This window comes from Poecilia reticulata, chromosome 2 (genome assembly GCF_904066995.2).
Source record: "Poecilia reticulata chromosome 2, P_reticulata-male-v2, whole genome shotgun sequence".
NCBI classification, from domain to species: Eukaryota; Metazoa; Chordata; class Actinopteri; order Cyprinodontiformes; family Poeciliidae; genus Poecilia; species Poecilia reticulata.
In genome coordinates this window covers 16323512-16339354 of record NC_088831.1, presented here as the reverse complement: position 1 = coordinate 16339354, position 15843 = coordinate 16323512, and the positions used below count along the sequence as shown (strand labels likewise).

At 40.9% G+C, this 15843-nt stretch overlaps 1 protein-coding gene across 4 annotated transcripts in view; it reads right to left on the bottom strand.

The window, feature by feature from the left end:
* Nucleotides 1-15843, bottom strand: part of fer1l6 (fer-1 like family member 6) — a 25864-nt gene extending 10021 nt beyond the window's left edge. For 2 of the 4 annotated variants that reach the window (XM_081598547.1, XM_081598554.1), the window contains exons 1-31: nt 15622-15843; nt 13384-13472; nt 12935-13037; nt 12080-12134; nt 11794-11925; nt 11141-11203; nt 10940-11018; nt 10658-10814; nt 10350-10536; nt 9748-9849; nt 9553-9643; nt 9330-9447; nt 8999-9230; nt 8559-8664; nt 8163-8385; nt 7638-7758; nt 7229-7329; nt 6336-6438; nt 5346-5465; nt 5106-5258; nt 4819-4990; nt 4042-4166; nt 3760-3894; nt 3524-3673; nt 2887-2994; nt 2745-2807; nt 2485-2583; nt 1910-2129; nt 898-1028; nt 693-812; nt 550-607 (exon numbers count right to left, since the gene is read on the bottom strand). In XM_081598547.1, coding sequence (XP_081454673.1) covers nt 550-607; nt 693-812; nt 898-1028; nt 1910-2129; nt 2485-2583; nt 2745-2807; nt 2887-2994; nt 3524-3673; nt 3760-3894; nt 4042-4166; nt 4819-4990; nt 5106-5258; nt 5346-5465; nt 6336-6438; nt 7229-7329; nt 7638-7758; nt 8163-8385; nt 8559-8664; nt 8999-9230; nt 9330-9447; nt 9553-9643; nt 9748-9849; nt 10350-10536; nt 10658-10814; nt 10940-11018; nt 11141-11203; nt 11794-11925; nt 12080-12134; nt 12935-13037; nt 13384-13472; nt 15622-15638 — 3733 coding nt within the window. In that variant the 5' untranslated portion in view covers nt 15639-15843. The remainder of the gene's footprint in view (nt 1-549; nt 608-692; nt 813-897; nt 1029-1909; nt 2130-2484; nt 2584-2744; nt 2808-2886; nt 2995-3523; nt 3674-3759; nt 3895-4041; nt 4167-4818; nt 4991-5105; nt 5259-5345; nt 5466-6335; nt 6439-7228; nt 7330-7637; nt 7759-8162; nt 8386-8558; nt 8665-8998; nt 9231-9329; nt 9448-9552; nt 9644-9747; nt 9850-10349; nt 10537-10657; nt 10815-10939; nt 11019-11140; nt 11204-11793; nt 11926-12079; nt 12135-12934; nt 13038-13383; nt 13473-15621) is intronic. The other 2 variants (XM_081598559.1, XM_081598550.1) reach the window with 2 other exon arrangements.

Genomic DNA, 15843 nt, shown 5'->3' with positions numbered 1-15843 from the left:
CTTGTAAACACTAAATAGAGCAATGTTAATGTGATGATTGCTGAAAGCAGAGTGTCAGAAAGAGCAGGGGCTTCTTAAAGAGACAGTGGCCCAATTTCAAGCTGTTAAATTGCAATGTCTAATTTTTTTAAGTTATGTTTTAGCATTTGTTTAGGTCACAGTTACTTGATAGTGCTATAAAACTATACTCTATGGCTGGAAAACACATAATACTGCCCCCTTAGTAAATTAACGTGATTAATTGATTGACAACATTTTTTTAGTATTAAAAAATGATCTGTGTGGTACAGGCAAACCCTATGTCTGTTACACAGTGTTCTCTTCAGTGTTGCCTACAGCAGGAGAGAGAATCATTTGTGAGTCTTGGTAACAGTCAGAAGACCAGTGGACCAAAGCATGATGTCAAAATGGCCTAACAGATTTCTGGAGACCAAACAGTACATGCTACTTATATGAGCCACCTAAGAGCTTTCATTAACAGGAGGATTTAAATATTTTGGACCTGGCAACATAAAACAAAGATACTGATAGTGGATGAGAATTTCTTACCTTTGTCAAACACTTTGTCAAACACACTAGGTAGTTGGAAGCTGTCCTTCTGTTTAGCCTGGAATAAACACAGGCAGCTCAAATGGACATCTCTTAAAATGATTCGATTAATGCTTCTGCACAAACCTGGCGGTCAGAGTCACCTGTTTGTCCACAGAAGCGTAGTATTTGGACCACCAGTCAATGACGGACTCTGCAGACTCGTCAGCGATGGTTCGCCTCCTCCTCTTGGTGGACCGGTGGATGCTCTTTGAGCTCCTCTCCTGTTTGAAAAATATTCAGAAAGGATCGATATTGGAGCTGGCGCCAAGTAATGTGACCACTTGTTCTTTTGCATGTGAATTTTACCCTTTTCTTCTTGGGTTGTGACTTTGGTGTGGGCGGAGCTGGAAGCGGCGCTTCATCCTCCACAGTAATGAGGAAGTCCTGGTTAGTTAGGGTCACAGTTGAACGGGTCTCCATAGCTTCCTGAGACAGCCCTGCCAACCACAGTTCAGTTCACTTCTATTTCTACACCACACAATTACAACAAATGCCATCTCAACACACTTAATGCAAGCACTTATATTGGTCGACTCAATTCAAGTCCATGCAGTCAAGCACAATGGTTCTCACTGTGGTTCAGTTCAGCTCCAAAGCCTTAGAAATGGCGTCATAAGCCTCCGTAGGCTGATAGGCTTTCATGACCGTTTCTCAGCTGCTCTTTAATTTCTTTAGACTGAATCGTGATGCTTTGCATGTTTAGATTTTTTTCAGTCATTTGGTTTTGCTGCTCCTCTTTAAATCTCTGTCCAGGCGTCTGGTCAGAAAGCCGGGCAGAGAGATGTTTGGATATTGTTCTGACTCAATATGATGGGTAGAAGAAACTTCCTCATTCTCTCTCTGGGTTTACTTAACTAAAACTGGACCGAATAGGGTTCTCTTAGCATGAATGAATGAGTGAATGAATTTATTAATCTTGTTTTGAATGAAAGCTGATTTGAAAAACCACCAAAACTACAAGTGTAAGTGGTGAAGGAGCAGCATTTATCTAAATCTTTTTGCCTCTTTTCTGATCAAATTTGGGTCATTTTTGGTCCTGTTGAAAAAGTTGAACAGTCATTTTCATAATTGTCTTATTTTTATTTACCTTTGTAGTCATTTTTGGATACTTGTGATTTTTTTATTATTTTAAATCGTCTACTCAGTCATGGAGTTTTCTTTGTTTTTATTTAGCATCTTGTCATTGAATGTAAAATCCAAGTTCTTTATCTTTAAAGTGTTACACATGGTGGCCTTTTATCATTGATGGGAAACGATAAAGAATGGACTGCTTTGACAGCTAATAAAAACAGTGCACAAAGTTATAGACAATCATTACCCTTAACACTGTGTGGCTCTGGAGTCAGGGAGGGTCTTGGGGTGTGTGTGACCTCAGGTGGTTTGTGTAGCTGAACTGTGTGAGGGGGAGCTGGAGTGTACTTGAAGGCCTTGAGGTTGTTGATGATGTGGTTTCCAACCAGTGTGCTGCGGCCAAAGGCCCGCCAGTCAACGACGGTGATGCTGAGAGGAGGATGGAGGTGTTCGTTTTCTGGTAACTCCTGCCACACAACAGAGTGGACAAAGAAATGTAAAGCTCTCAATAAATGTATCCTGTGGACAACGGTACTGCACAGACATCCTGACTGGAGGACCATATCTTCATTGCTAGATCTGTGCACCAGATGGGAACACGGCCCATCTACAGGAGCCACAGTTCTGCTTGGGTTGCAATGGATCAAATTCTTATTTCACTCAGTGACATTAACTTGCTAATTTATATTTGAAAGTGATTTTGTAATTGGAATGTTTTGACATATCGCCCAACACGATGTGTTCCTCCTCGACCAACTAAGTTCTAAAGATCTCCTGCTGTGCTGATATAGCTTATATGTGTTCCAGGTGTGTTGATCTTACCAGCTCTATGGCGTCTAACAGTGTTGTGAAGTTTGGGTTGGATTTGTACTTCTGGATGACTGAGGAGCGCAGAGTTTTACCTGCACACTCTATGAACACCTGGAGAAGACGAACATCTTAAAGTCATTTTTTTCTAAAAGCGTATTCGTTAGGAAAATTTCTGTTTTACATTTAGGAAATACACTAAAAGCAAAAATTATGACAGCAGTGAGATATCTATGTAATTCTGATTCCCTTAAAAGTACGTGAGTTTCTCAGACCTGTGGCCGATCAACAGACAGGAGCTGAACCTTCTTTAGCTCCCTCAGTCCCCAGAACAAAACCTAATGGGAAATATCAACATCTGTTTTAAAAGGACATCCTGAAGATCCTCTCAACCACTTGTGATTAAAGCAGACAAACCTCCAGCCTGTAGGTGCTGAGAACTGGCCTGATGTTGGCAGGAACAGTATAAATGCCTCCTTCCTGTTCTTCTAACTCTGGCAGACTCATCTGGCCAAACTCAGAAATCTAGAAGATGGAAAAATTCATTCTGGATTAGCGTGATCCCAATGGTGTGAGTCAGTTACCTCTGTTGAAGTTTTAAACAGCTAAAGAGTTTTAAAATACAATATATATGTATATGGTCTCAAGTTCTGTCTACAGCTGCATTTCCATTAACCTTAAAATTGCGCAAATTGAAATTACAAAAAAAAAAAAATTCCCTTAAAGGAAAAATACATTTGTTGATCAAAGGTTGTAGCACTGGAATGAGGTGATTTACTTTTTTGGCTGCATTGAAATAGATGTATTTTGTCACCGTCTGGAGTCGCTGACCTTTCCTGTATCCTCTTGGGACAACTACCAGTCTCTACTAAACATTTCTCTTGTTCACAAGAAAGACAGTCAGATGTTTGGCTAATCATGGTGAGAAAACTAAAGGAGTACGGTTCATCGCTGTTATCAAAGGATTTGTTCGTATCCATGGAAATGAGACTCTGCATCACTATTATCACCATTTCATACATCTTTGGCCATGAAAGTGACCGGAGAGGCTAACCTGCAGCAGTTCAAATGCAGCCAGCAGGTCTCCTCCTGACTGGCTGCCACAGTGAAGTGGACTGTACTGCAGAAGAGGGGGGGTGTAGGGTTCAGAGGCCAAGCGCACCTCAGGGACTGCCACCGTGGCTCCCAGGTACTCTGCTTTTCCCTGCACAGAGCACAGAGCAGAGAGGGGTTCAGAGATGGCAGAAACTAAGAGACTCGTCTGAATCGCGTGTCTTGTGGCGGTATTACCAGAGCGTCATCATCGTAGACCTCGACAACAACGTGAGGAGGCTCCTGCTGAATGTGCTGCAGGTCTCCACTCAACAGAAGGGAGCTCATTGGCAAACAATGGTTCCATGTAGGACTGAGAGTCTGACTGATGATCTGACAACACACGCAAAACAAGAAGAACAGAAATACCGCAACAAACGCTTCAGTTTGGTTTGATTTTTAAAGTGTTTTAAGTCAGCTTGCCATGAAAACCCCAGTCATGTGAGCCGGGTCCAACAGTACATGTAAACACACACTTACATTGGTGGTTTGGCTGTGTGAGAGAAACGTGACTCGCGCAAATGGGTCGGACAGTCCCGTGTTGTCTGCGGCGATCAGACCTCGAGCCTGATACATGTGGCACCGCAGCTGGAACTTGTGCTGCTCTGCAGAAACAAAGCACAGCAGGTCCAACCACAAGCTCTGCGATGCTCCGACATTCATCTGATGAAGCTCTTAGAGCAAACAAGAAACCTCCAAGCTGTGCTACCTGATCACGTGTAGCCAAAGTCACCAAAAAAGCAATAATCACGTAGGTGATGCAGAAATCAATCAATGCTAACAGAGTTTTTAAGATCATAGAAATTCATATCTTAGTTTTTTCTTGCTCGTCGGAGGTCACACCGTGTGTAAGGGTTTATTCAGCACAAATTAAGGTTAAAATTAAAGTTTCAAGCATGATGTGTGGAAGTGACATCAGTGGCGTATGGTGTGTACGAGTGGGGGATTTAAATGAAGTGTTGGAATGTGTGATTAAAAGACAGATATTTGTTGAGCAGAGCAGAGAGGAGTGAGTTGGTAATCAGTGGTTTGAAAGCCTCAGTAGGTCCTCAGTTTAAATTAGTAAAGGAAAGTGAAAACTCCAACCTAAACCTAAGGGTTGTGACAGACCAGAACTACAGCGAGGTTTCTGGCATTCTCTGTATTTTTCTTGCTTAATGGGACCAAGAACTCTGACTTCTGTCTGCTGCATTCAGCTAGAAGAAATTCTGATCAATCTACTATTAAACAATGGACATAAAGGTGCTTCTTCCTCACCCATGCAAAGCAGGTAAGAAGGAGGGCTGTTGGTGTCGGCGCCCTCTGTGTCTGGTCTGTGTCCTGCAGGCAGGTCATCCAGCATATGGCTGGAGTCTGAGCAAGCTCCAAACCACAGGTACACATCCAACTTGGCTTGGACTGACAATGCTGCAGGCCGCTTCCCTGGAGGCTGCACACACACGCACACACACAAATACAGAATGTTTATTTATTTATTTTTTTATTTATTTTTCCCTACCAGTGGTGCAACAATTAAAGGAGCAGTGCACTATGCATGTTCTAACCTTCAGAAACAGCGTTACTATCTTCCCACAGAGAATTCCTCTGGCCTCCCGGTTGCTGGAGTAAAGCAGGTCTCTGGTTCGAAGTCTGGCGTAAGCAACACGTTTGTTATTGCTTAGCAACCACACAAACATGTCTGGGACTGTGTGTTGGGGCTGCAATGTGAGGATGTGTATGTGATCAAGAAAGGTTAGGACACCACGGTAAACATATCAGTCAGACGCTGTTAAAACTTTTCTCACCTCCTCCACGAGGAAGCGTAGTTTTTGCTCAAGCTTAGTTGCTTCTTGTAGCATTTCTTTCACTCCTCTCGCTGCTGTTTTCCTGCCTCCCAGCATCTCAGCCTCTCCTACCATGCTCTCCTGCAACACGCATGCATGTATGTGCTGAGCTCTACTAATGCTTTGCCAAAACACTTTGCTGGAGAACACAGAGTAAGTCCACACTCACCTACTGTCCAATAAAACATTTCTTTAGAGCTACTAAAGTCATACTTATTTCGTCTGACCGCAACAGAAGAACAAATTAATAGACCCTTTATTTTGCTCTGAACTCCTGTTCAGGTGCCAAATGGCCCATTGCAAATGGTAAACGTAAGACATGGAGGATATCCTGAAAGATCTCCAGAGAGCCAGCATAAAGTGACCTTTTCATTGATTACTGTAGCTGGAGACAGTATTGAGTAGTTGGTCAAATAAATTGGCAACTTCAGTTGATTTTCTGCAACATACGTTTTTGAAAACAATATTGGAAAATGGTTCGAAAATGACCAGCTATTTGAACTCGAGCACAGACATACCACATCAAATATTCATGTTACTGTACCATGACTGCAGCTCTGGAAAAAATAAAAAAGGCCACTGCAGATTTCTTTCATGTATCCGTACATAATAGTTTATTTATTGCCTCTACCAGGAGGGGGCACTCAACTGAGCCTGTTATCTGCACACTAGAGAGACTACTCTCTAACTGGGCTACAAAAGTAATTAAGCAATCAATACTCCGAGTGTATTCTAAATGAAATATTTAACAGTAGAAAATAAAAACAAGACTTGAAGAAATCTGTAAGAGGGGGGATGAGTGTTTTCCATGACCGTATATGTGTTAAATCCTAATCATTAATCAGATGTTGAATTAAAAAGGTATGATTCTGGCATCAGTCGATTAAATCTCAAAGATTCTTCAATGATATCTAGATGAACCTTCCCCCCACCAGGTGCTGTCAGCCTCACCAGCTCTTGTTTGCACATGGTCAGACGTTTCTTGTCCAGGATTGTCAGGTAGCTGCTCTTCAGCTCTGCCTTCAGTTTGGCCTCCGCAGCGGCAATAAAATTCCTGTAAAACGCACAACGCATCTTAAAGAGCAGAACAAAACTCCTCCACGATGATACTAGAAACAAATAAAAAATTAAACAAAACTTTTGGTTGTGACAGCTACAGGTGGTTTGCTTGTTGATTAACTGCATGAATGTTGTAAGAAAGGCGCCTGATTGTCGTGTTTTAATTAGTGGTGGAGCGACAGCAGTAAGCAGTGAAGGAAATAGCAACAATGATGGTGAATAAAGATTTGGTTGAGCTTAGAGTTACATTAACCCAAATCATTGCCATACACTGGTAATGACTAGGGTTGAAAAATGCAGTAGCATAAATGAATTGACGTCAATGCAAAAGTCCTAAAATGGGTAAAAATACAAACTTATCTGGTGATGCTTTGCCCAGGAGTAAATTGAAAGGCTGGAAGTGAATTTAATGTTATACGAATTGTAATGTGGGAATAAAATGAGTATTAAAGTTGCTCCTCTCCTCACTGTCATTTCTGTACTAAAGACAGTCAGCACTTTCACACAGTGGTTCCATTATAATTTGAGGTCTTTGGACACGACTGTAAAAAATATCACCAACATCTGATAATGTTTTTTCTTTGATACCTGCCAGGTGTGGAAATTTGCAGGTTACAAATTGAAATCTCTGAGCGTAATTTTAGAAACATTTAGATCATGTTGAACAATAAATGAATAGGTAAACTCTGCTATCCCAACATGGTGGATGAACATAATGAAATGATTCGTTGCTCCAAGCCTCAGACGCTCGGCTGCTGGAGCAGAAAGAGCTCTGCCGGATTTACCTGGCATCCAAACAAAAATCTCTGAGCGCTGTCCTTAAAGCTGCCTCAGCCGCTGGGTCCAACTTCTTATGAAGGTCTGCAGCAACACACACACCCTCCTCCTGTAGGGCACAACGACAGAGAATAATCACAACAAGTAGACTGCTGGATTTAAAACACTGCAGTTTTCAGAAATTGATAACCCTTCCAGAACAGTTGATGCAGCCGCTTCTTTATTTTGGGTGTATTTATGAAGTTAAGATAAGGGCTGGGCCGTAGAAATAAATGAAAAATGAATGGAAGTCAAAGCAAAGACCTTGTGAAGCTAGAAAAACATCCTGTGTGCGTGCGTGCGTGCGTGCGTGCGTGCGTGCGTGCGTGCGTGCGTGTGTGTGTGGAGGCGTGCACGTGTGTATGTGTTTCCACTTACAAACAGCACAGCGATATTTTCCAGCATGTTGGAGTTGTAGAGCCGGTAGGTTCTGTCCTCCCAGGAGCTCACAACACTGGCACAGGGTTTCTTCTTCTCCAGGGGCAAATACATGTAGTGTCTGAACAGAACCACACACAGGCATGAAGCAGAGCTGAGATGAACGGCTGACTGATGTGCAGTCCACTGAATACATATTCTACATCCTGTGAGGGGCCCAGGGTTACAGTTTGCTTTGATGACAGTAACAAATGATGGTCAGCCACAAATCCACTTGAGGAGCTGGCAAAGCTCGATTCTTATTTGTCCTCCTTGTCAGTTTTTTATCGTGTCCAGGATGAAGGAAAATCTTGAGAAAAAGATTTTCTAATTTGTTGAAATTGTAGAAGAAGCAAATGAGTCTGTTCGTATGATTTAAGCAGGAACCCCAATTGAAGCTCACTTAAGAAGCAGTCTATCAAGCAGCATGGATGAACTGCAGAAGACAATCTCAACTGTTGAGCAGCACATTCAAGTGAAACCCACCTGTTTCCCTCGACAATGAGTGGTTTCTCTGGAGGTGTGGCGGATTTTGAGGCTCCGCACGAATCAGAGGGATCTCTGGGGAGGAGCGATGAGGACGGGACGGTGAGGGAGGAGCCAAAAATATCACTGCTGTCCGGGAGGTCCAGCACCTTTCTCCTCCGAGTCACTGCAGGACTGGCAGCACTTGGTTGGACCGAAGACTCCAAGACATTGCCATGGTTACCTGAAACAAGACGCACAAGTAAACCCAACATGTCAATGCTCACCCCGGCAGTGTTACAACTGAGAAATAATCAACTGAATACCAGTTTGTTTTGTTTTTGCCTCAACTATATATTACATTGGAGAGAAAAAAGACTTGTATTTTGTTTTCTGAGAGGTTTTGTCGTGACTCACCGAGGGAGAACTCAAAGCTGATGGGTTTGTCTCCAATCTTACGGTCGATCATGGTGGCCTCAAACAAAGCACCAAAAAGCAGGAAGGTCTCATCATCTTCAGCTGGCTGGACATAGAATCAGAAGGACTTGCTCAGTTTAAATAACAATATTCACACTGATGCATGATGAAGTAAATCTAAGCAAGACGAAAGATTATGCATGCCTAATTTCATTTTTTTTTTAAAATTAGGGTCAAAATGTGAGTTTTGACCCTAATTAACTGCCTTTTTATCTAAGAGGTTTTATAAAAAGTTTTTAAGCTATAGGACCTGGTCCACTCAATATGGAGCTTCATCAATTAACTTATAGTAATTAATTGCAGTGCTGCTTTAGTACAATTTCATTTTGCTGCTTTTAAATAAGCATCTTTTTTGGAACAACCAGAAGGTTTTTTCTCACCACCGGAGGAGGATCAACAGGTAGGACCTCGGCTGCTCCTGCTTTTCCTTTGTCGTCATCAGCTGCCCCTGCACCTCCTCCTGCTCCGCCTCCAGCAGAAGACTTAGCATCCTTCCCACCAGCTTTTCCTGCTTTTGCGTCTTTGACAGGTTTAATCATCCGACTGAGTTTGGAGTCTGAGCCTGTGCCCCCAGACAGGATCTCTACTGTCAGTTCTAAGTAGACCCTGCCCCTAAAATCACAAGCACACAGACCAGGGCATATAAATCAGGTACAAGAAGGCACTTTCTTTTAGTTGCAATATGAAGAAGTATCATATCTTTCTATGAACCTGAAGGAGACTCCCTCGCCGATGCCCTCATTGAGTTCCCCTGTGTCATCGCCCAAAGAGAAGTTTCGAGCTGAGCCGTACAGATTGATCCAAGCAGGACCGAAAGTTGGTAAAAACCCTAAGAACATGAAATAAACAGGGGGAAAAAAAAACCTTATCATGATTAAACACTTATATTTCCTTTCAACCTTCAGACCTGCTCTAGACCTTCATTTCTTCTCACCTTTGTCTCCATCTTGTTCATTGGAGATGCGCCGTAGGTCAAAGTAATGGGTTCCTATGGCAACATCATTCATGCTCCCCTCATCCCAGACCTTAAAGGAAAATGTATATAAGATTATAGGGAATTTCTACCTGCAAACACTTAAATTCTTCTTTTCAGAACTGTAAATCAGTCAGCGGTATCGAGCTGTCAGACCTGGATCTTTAATCTCTGACACAGAGGAGGAAACATCTCAGTGAAGACAATCTGCTCGTTCCACACGGGGTCTGCCGAAGACTTCTGGGTGGATGTGCGACCCTGAGACAAACGCGACTACAGTGATCGCTGTTTTTCATTGAGACATAAGTATACCATGACTGCAACCATCTTTCATTCTGAAGCCATGCTTTACAGATAATATTGTAAAACAAGAAGTTGCTACTTCCTGAACTCAACTGGTTCGTTTCGTATAATCTGGAGCACCTGCAACTATGACCTGCGTGTGGATTAGTTATGGGATTAAATGTCGTAACTTTCTACTTGTGTTGACCCTGTTTCATAGAGTCAAAGCATCTATGTTGTGACGTTGACTGGGAACTGACTGCCTGCAGACAGAAACCTTTAAAACGTTTTCTTCCACTAACCTGAGGTCTGGTAGCCAAGGTAACGGCTGACCTCAGAAGCCTGAACCATCTTTCAACAAAGAGAAGCAGTGGCTCTGAGTCCAACTGCCCCAAACATGGACCTTGACTCACACTCACGTCTCAATTCAAGATGGCTACAGCTGAACATTTAAATGGAAGCAACATTCAGCTCACCACTTGTTTGAAGAAGCTGACGACGACATATGGATCAATGAGTGCTGTGTTGTCTCCTATAAAGGCCTTCGTGACGTTGGCCATAATGCTGGAGTTGTTCCGAGGGAGGCCTTCGGCTCGGTACACCTTCACACAGAAACGGGCCCATGGCCGTTCAGAGGGAAGCCCCTCTGGGATCAGGAGGTTCCTGATGACAGACAACATTATTCCAAACCAGTCAAACAACACAGTTAATCTCCAAAGGCAGCATGTAGCATTCGGCCTGCAGTGTGTCTAAAACTGCACATTAATTCAGAGGTGCTTCATACTTTTCTATCTGTTCTTCAGCATCACTTGCTTTTTGTCCCGGCTGCACGGCGTCACCTTTAGCTGAGACACTGATGTCACATTTAACGTATCCTTTGACACCAGTGCTAATGTCGCCAGGATTGGTCAACATTGCCCACTTATTGACAAACTGGTGACCTGAGAGAGCAAGGCATGAACACAATTATCCAGTTTATCGCTCTACTTTCCATCAGAAGGAACCAACGAGGAAACGTTGTGACGCTCTGCTACAGACTTTCACTGAGTCATAAAACATGACTGACCTGGCTGTTTGTAGACTGTCCAAACGTCCAGTTTAAAGGACCCCACGCAGAACGTCTTCAGCATCTTTGAGTGAACAACCTGCAGAGGACCAAAAAAAAACCACCACTAAATCTACCTATGAATGCAGCAACAAGAGCTGCACCCAAAAATAAATCAGCATTGAAGTGGGAAGTTGCAGGTAGTTTCATGTTATTACCAACCGTCAGCTTGATGACTTTGTCAAAGAAGATCTCTTTATGGGCAAAGAAATCAAAGACGAAGTACTGATGGAGAGAGGACAAATGAGATGACGCAAAAAAGTTTAAATTATAAAGTATAAGTACTAATGATTACTTAAAGCCCTTATGAAGTTTTTCTAGCAGCCTTTCTAAACATCTCTTTCTTAACTTTAAAAAGAGAAAATGAGAAAAAAGAGAGAAAAAGAAGTTGACATACCAACAGATGAGACAAAATGACAAGAAAAAAAAAGACATAGAGTTCAGCTTCCAAAGTGCCAACACTAAGTAGAGATCTTAAACAGTTTGAGATAACAAAGTATTCAGGGTAGATATTTAAGATGCACATTTTAGAATTGAATATAACTCCTTTACTAATCATCTGACCAATCAACATTCAGCATGCGCAATGAAATAAAGATACTTTCTGGTAAATGTAGTTAGTATCAGGAATATGAGGAATATGCAGTGATGTAATCTAACCAGTAACATAGTTAGCCTACTTAGCCAGCTGTGTTGCATTAATGTGTAGTTTGTGTTGGCAGATCATGAACCAACATGGACGCTCAATCTGACCGACTGATCGCCCCACACGGTTTCTGGAAACCTGCTTTTCAGCTCTAGCTGTTTCACTTCACCTCATTGTAAAATGGAGCGTTTGTTCCTTCCTTGACGGACGTCTGTTTCTTCTCGTCTCCAATCTCAATCACCACACTGGGGTCTATGTTTTCCCCCACCAGCTGTCTGGTTTCTGTGATATTAACGCCAATCTGCGAAACAGAACAAGATTAAGTCATTCATCAGGGTCCAGGTAAGACGGAGTTGATCTGTTTTAGTAGAAAAGGTTTCGTTTTTCTGTTCTGTTTAAGCCGCTGTTGTTGTTGTTGTTGTTGTTGTTGTTGTTGTTGTTGTTGTTGTTGTTACCTGGAAGCTCTCAGGTTTTCCTTCGCTGTCCTGAATGCGAGTTTGAAGTTTGGCTCTGTGGAAATCCACATGAATGTCAAATTCACAGCAGAACCTTTTTTTTTTGTCATCTTGCGGACAAACAGGAAAACAGATGAAACAGAAAACATTCATCCTATCTGAGTTCTCACAATGACGAAGTAAACTAGGCAAATGGCTTCTGATTTACGCGGCATCTTTTAAAACCCGTGAGTAATAATCTGAAAAATATATAATCACGCTTATATGTTGTTAGTACTCTCCAAAGAGGTTCTCCCATGCTGCTTTCTCAGTCATCTTATAACGCTGGAATCACCTCTGCAGCAGGATGTGTCTTTTATCTTGTTACAATATATAACTTATATAGGAGTGAGACATCACTGTCAATGATTTGATCAGCTCAGCTGCAACTTTAAAAAAAATGAAGTTGAGGAGGGTTTTCTGTACAGTAACGTTCAACCTGGGGGCAATTTGGAGGTGTGTGTGCTTCGCCACTGGTATGCTCCAGCGGTGAACCTGCAGCATACCAGCGTGGAAGGCACATGAGTGTGAAGACTTTGTTGTCGTGTCGGTTTACAGATATAGACATAGTCCAAATGCAGCTTTTTATCAGAACAATATCTTTTTCATAGCTTCTGTGTGAATTATTTGAAACATTTCATTTCATTTCATAAACCTGACAATAACTTCCACTTTTGCTTTCTTTCTGCTAGTTGTAACAGGATGCATGATGGTTTGAAATCCTTTTTTGACTGCACCATGACTGAACAATATATTACATAATAAATACACTCAGATATTGTACTCATCAGTTCCACAGTTTGATAACAGTGGTACCTCTTTGTGTTTGGTTTTATTGCTCTTCTAATGAGAGGCTGGTCTTCTGGGGTTTCCCCTTCCTGTACGAGAGATGCATCTGAGGAAGCCTCGACCTCACTGTCTGCACACACACACACACACACACACACACACACACACACACACACACACACACACACAAAACAAGTAGGACCACAGTACTCAGAAACTCTCAGTAATGAAATACCTTTTTGTTCCATATCAGGAAACGTTACAGATAGTATTTCAGTTTCACAGGAATGGCAGTAACAATCTGTTTTCCTGAAAACTGAAATCACCCATAGCAACCAGGATTGCACACAGTCTCAGCCCGGTGCTGACACATGCTTGTTTGACGAGGGTTTGTCTCACTCCCATGATGACAGGGGACAACTCCTCTGCTTATGATCACAGCTGAGACTCAGTGATGTTTGTTTTCCATGCCTTACCCAGGGCTCCTTTGTTTGCCAGGACCAGGTCAGTGCTGTCTTTCTTCTTCTTCTTCACTTTCAGGCCAAATATCTTCTTTTCCTTCCTGCTAAAGGAACAGCAAGTTTGGCATGCAATCAGTCTCACTTTATGGATTATTTTGTAACTGAGCCATTAAGCATTAAGAAACAGATCCCAAACGTTAGGGGAAAAACAGTAGCTTAAAAATGTGGACAAGTTGTTATGAACTGAAAATGTCTGTGTGAATGAAACTGGTAATAAAATGCTCTCTTTGGAAATCGGTAATAAAAAACAAAACCTATTGCACCTAACCTAAATATATTTTCTGTGGATATAACTTTGTTTATTCTTTTATTGCACTGTGTTCAATAAAGTTAAATTCAAAGTGGATATTTAATTTTTGCTTTGAAATTGAAACTATTTTGAATTTGAATTTTTATGGCCAAAAACAGAAACCGATATTTCAGTTTGTTTTGATTTCCTTATGGTGCTTCAAAAAGTCCAGATTTTATTTATTTATTTATTTATTTATTTATTTTATTTTATTTTATTTTTTTTTTTTCATTTTTCGAGGCAGGTTCCAAATTCTGTGAACAAATGGGATGCACTGTTTGTTCTGTCCATCATTTTCTAGCTGAGGAAATACTGAGGACCTGTTGAGGACGTTCACTGCCTCTCTCCCAGTGACCACTGAAGAAAGGTATCAGGTCCCAAAGCAAAACTTTCCTCTCTGCAAACAGCATGAGGCTGAAACTCACAGTCTCTTTCTGATTGTAAATCAATATGCAAAAAAAACCAACAAATTAACAAACCTATTCTATCGGTTCTTCAATGATATTTCAAGGATTTCGTAAACTTCTTTTTGCATCTTGTAGTCTGTCTTCTTGCTTGGTCAGTCAGACAAGTTCAGAACTTGTCAGAACTTGCTGACAAGTTCTGAACGCACTCCAGTTACTGACCGTTTTCCGTAAAGTGCAAAGGCTGATTTCAGATTCCTTATTTGAGCCTTTCATTAGATTCATTTGTGGCTCCAATCTTCCTTGAAAATATTAATAATAATAATGATGTTGGCTCACCATAATAACATATGAGGTTTAAACTAAGAAAACCCACCGTCAAGATGCATGATGTGTAGGTGATATGATATCCCTGAATGATTTTATCCATTTTAAGTGAGAATAAATGAAGGGGATCCTGATCTATTCATCACCAGCAACTTTATTTATTACTTTACTCAACTGTTTAAAATGTCTTTCTCTCCATTTTCATTGTTTAGTTTTATTACTTCTTGGATTTTATATTACAGTACCAGAGGTTTCCTATTTTTAGTAAATTTGTAAGAATCATTGAGACATAAGTATACCATGACTGCAACCGTCCTTCATTCTGAAGCCATGCTTTACAGATAATATTGTAAAACAAGAAGTTGCTAATTCCTGCACTCAACTGGTTTGTTTTGTATAATCTGGAGCACCTGCAACTATGAGCTGCGTGTAGATTAGTTATGGGATTAAATGTCGTAACTTTCTACCTTTGATCTTCCACACACTTTGTTCCATTGAATTATCATAATAGTCTCTCAAAACAAAACAGGACAAACTAATTGTTAGTTTCAAAGAAATGTGTAAGTATTTATATTTGATTTTACGTCTTTACAGAAACTATTACAGGCAGGTTTTTAGATAATTGCTTCCAGGGTTTCACAAGAATATTTCAACACCTTTCTGACCCATATAAAAGCTTTTGTCTTTTTTTTTTAAAGAAGCAATGAACAAATGTGCAACTTTAAGACTTAATTATATCTAAACGTAACACTGATCAGGGAATCTGAGCTCATTAAAGACTCAACAGCTCAAATAGCTGATTAAATCTAAGACCTTCAGACATATATGCAAAAAAAATAGGATGAAATAACTTAAGAAATGTAAAATTTCTTCGGAAATTCTCAAATATCCCATAAGTGTTGTGGGACGGAATGAACTACAAAACATCAAATGTCTCCATTATGTCCTGCAATGTCACTGTTAAGCAAGCGTGAATTTGAGACGTAAAAGGGGAAATCTAGAGAAATGTAAATAAATATCAAAATAAAATTCCAAAAAGTACAATAAAGTAAATTTTGGCTATGTAGAAAATAAACATCATAAATCTAAAACAGCTTAGTGTAAAACCTAAAGCAACTTTTGCTTATATACGCAATTAATTGCAAATTTGATTACTGAGAGCCAATCTCCTACCTTGGTTTGGGATCCATTGGTTCTCTCAGGACAGATTATATGAAGGTTTTCAGACCTGCTCCAGTTTGACATAAAGTTTAACTGAAAAACAGATCAGCTGATTGGCTGAAGTATTTGTTCAGGGAATGATGATGCTGATGATGTGAAACTGAAGGAACATGCGGTTGGCCCATGCACTGGTTTCAACCCGACACTCTGCATTTTCATTTTCTTTCTTTTCTT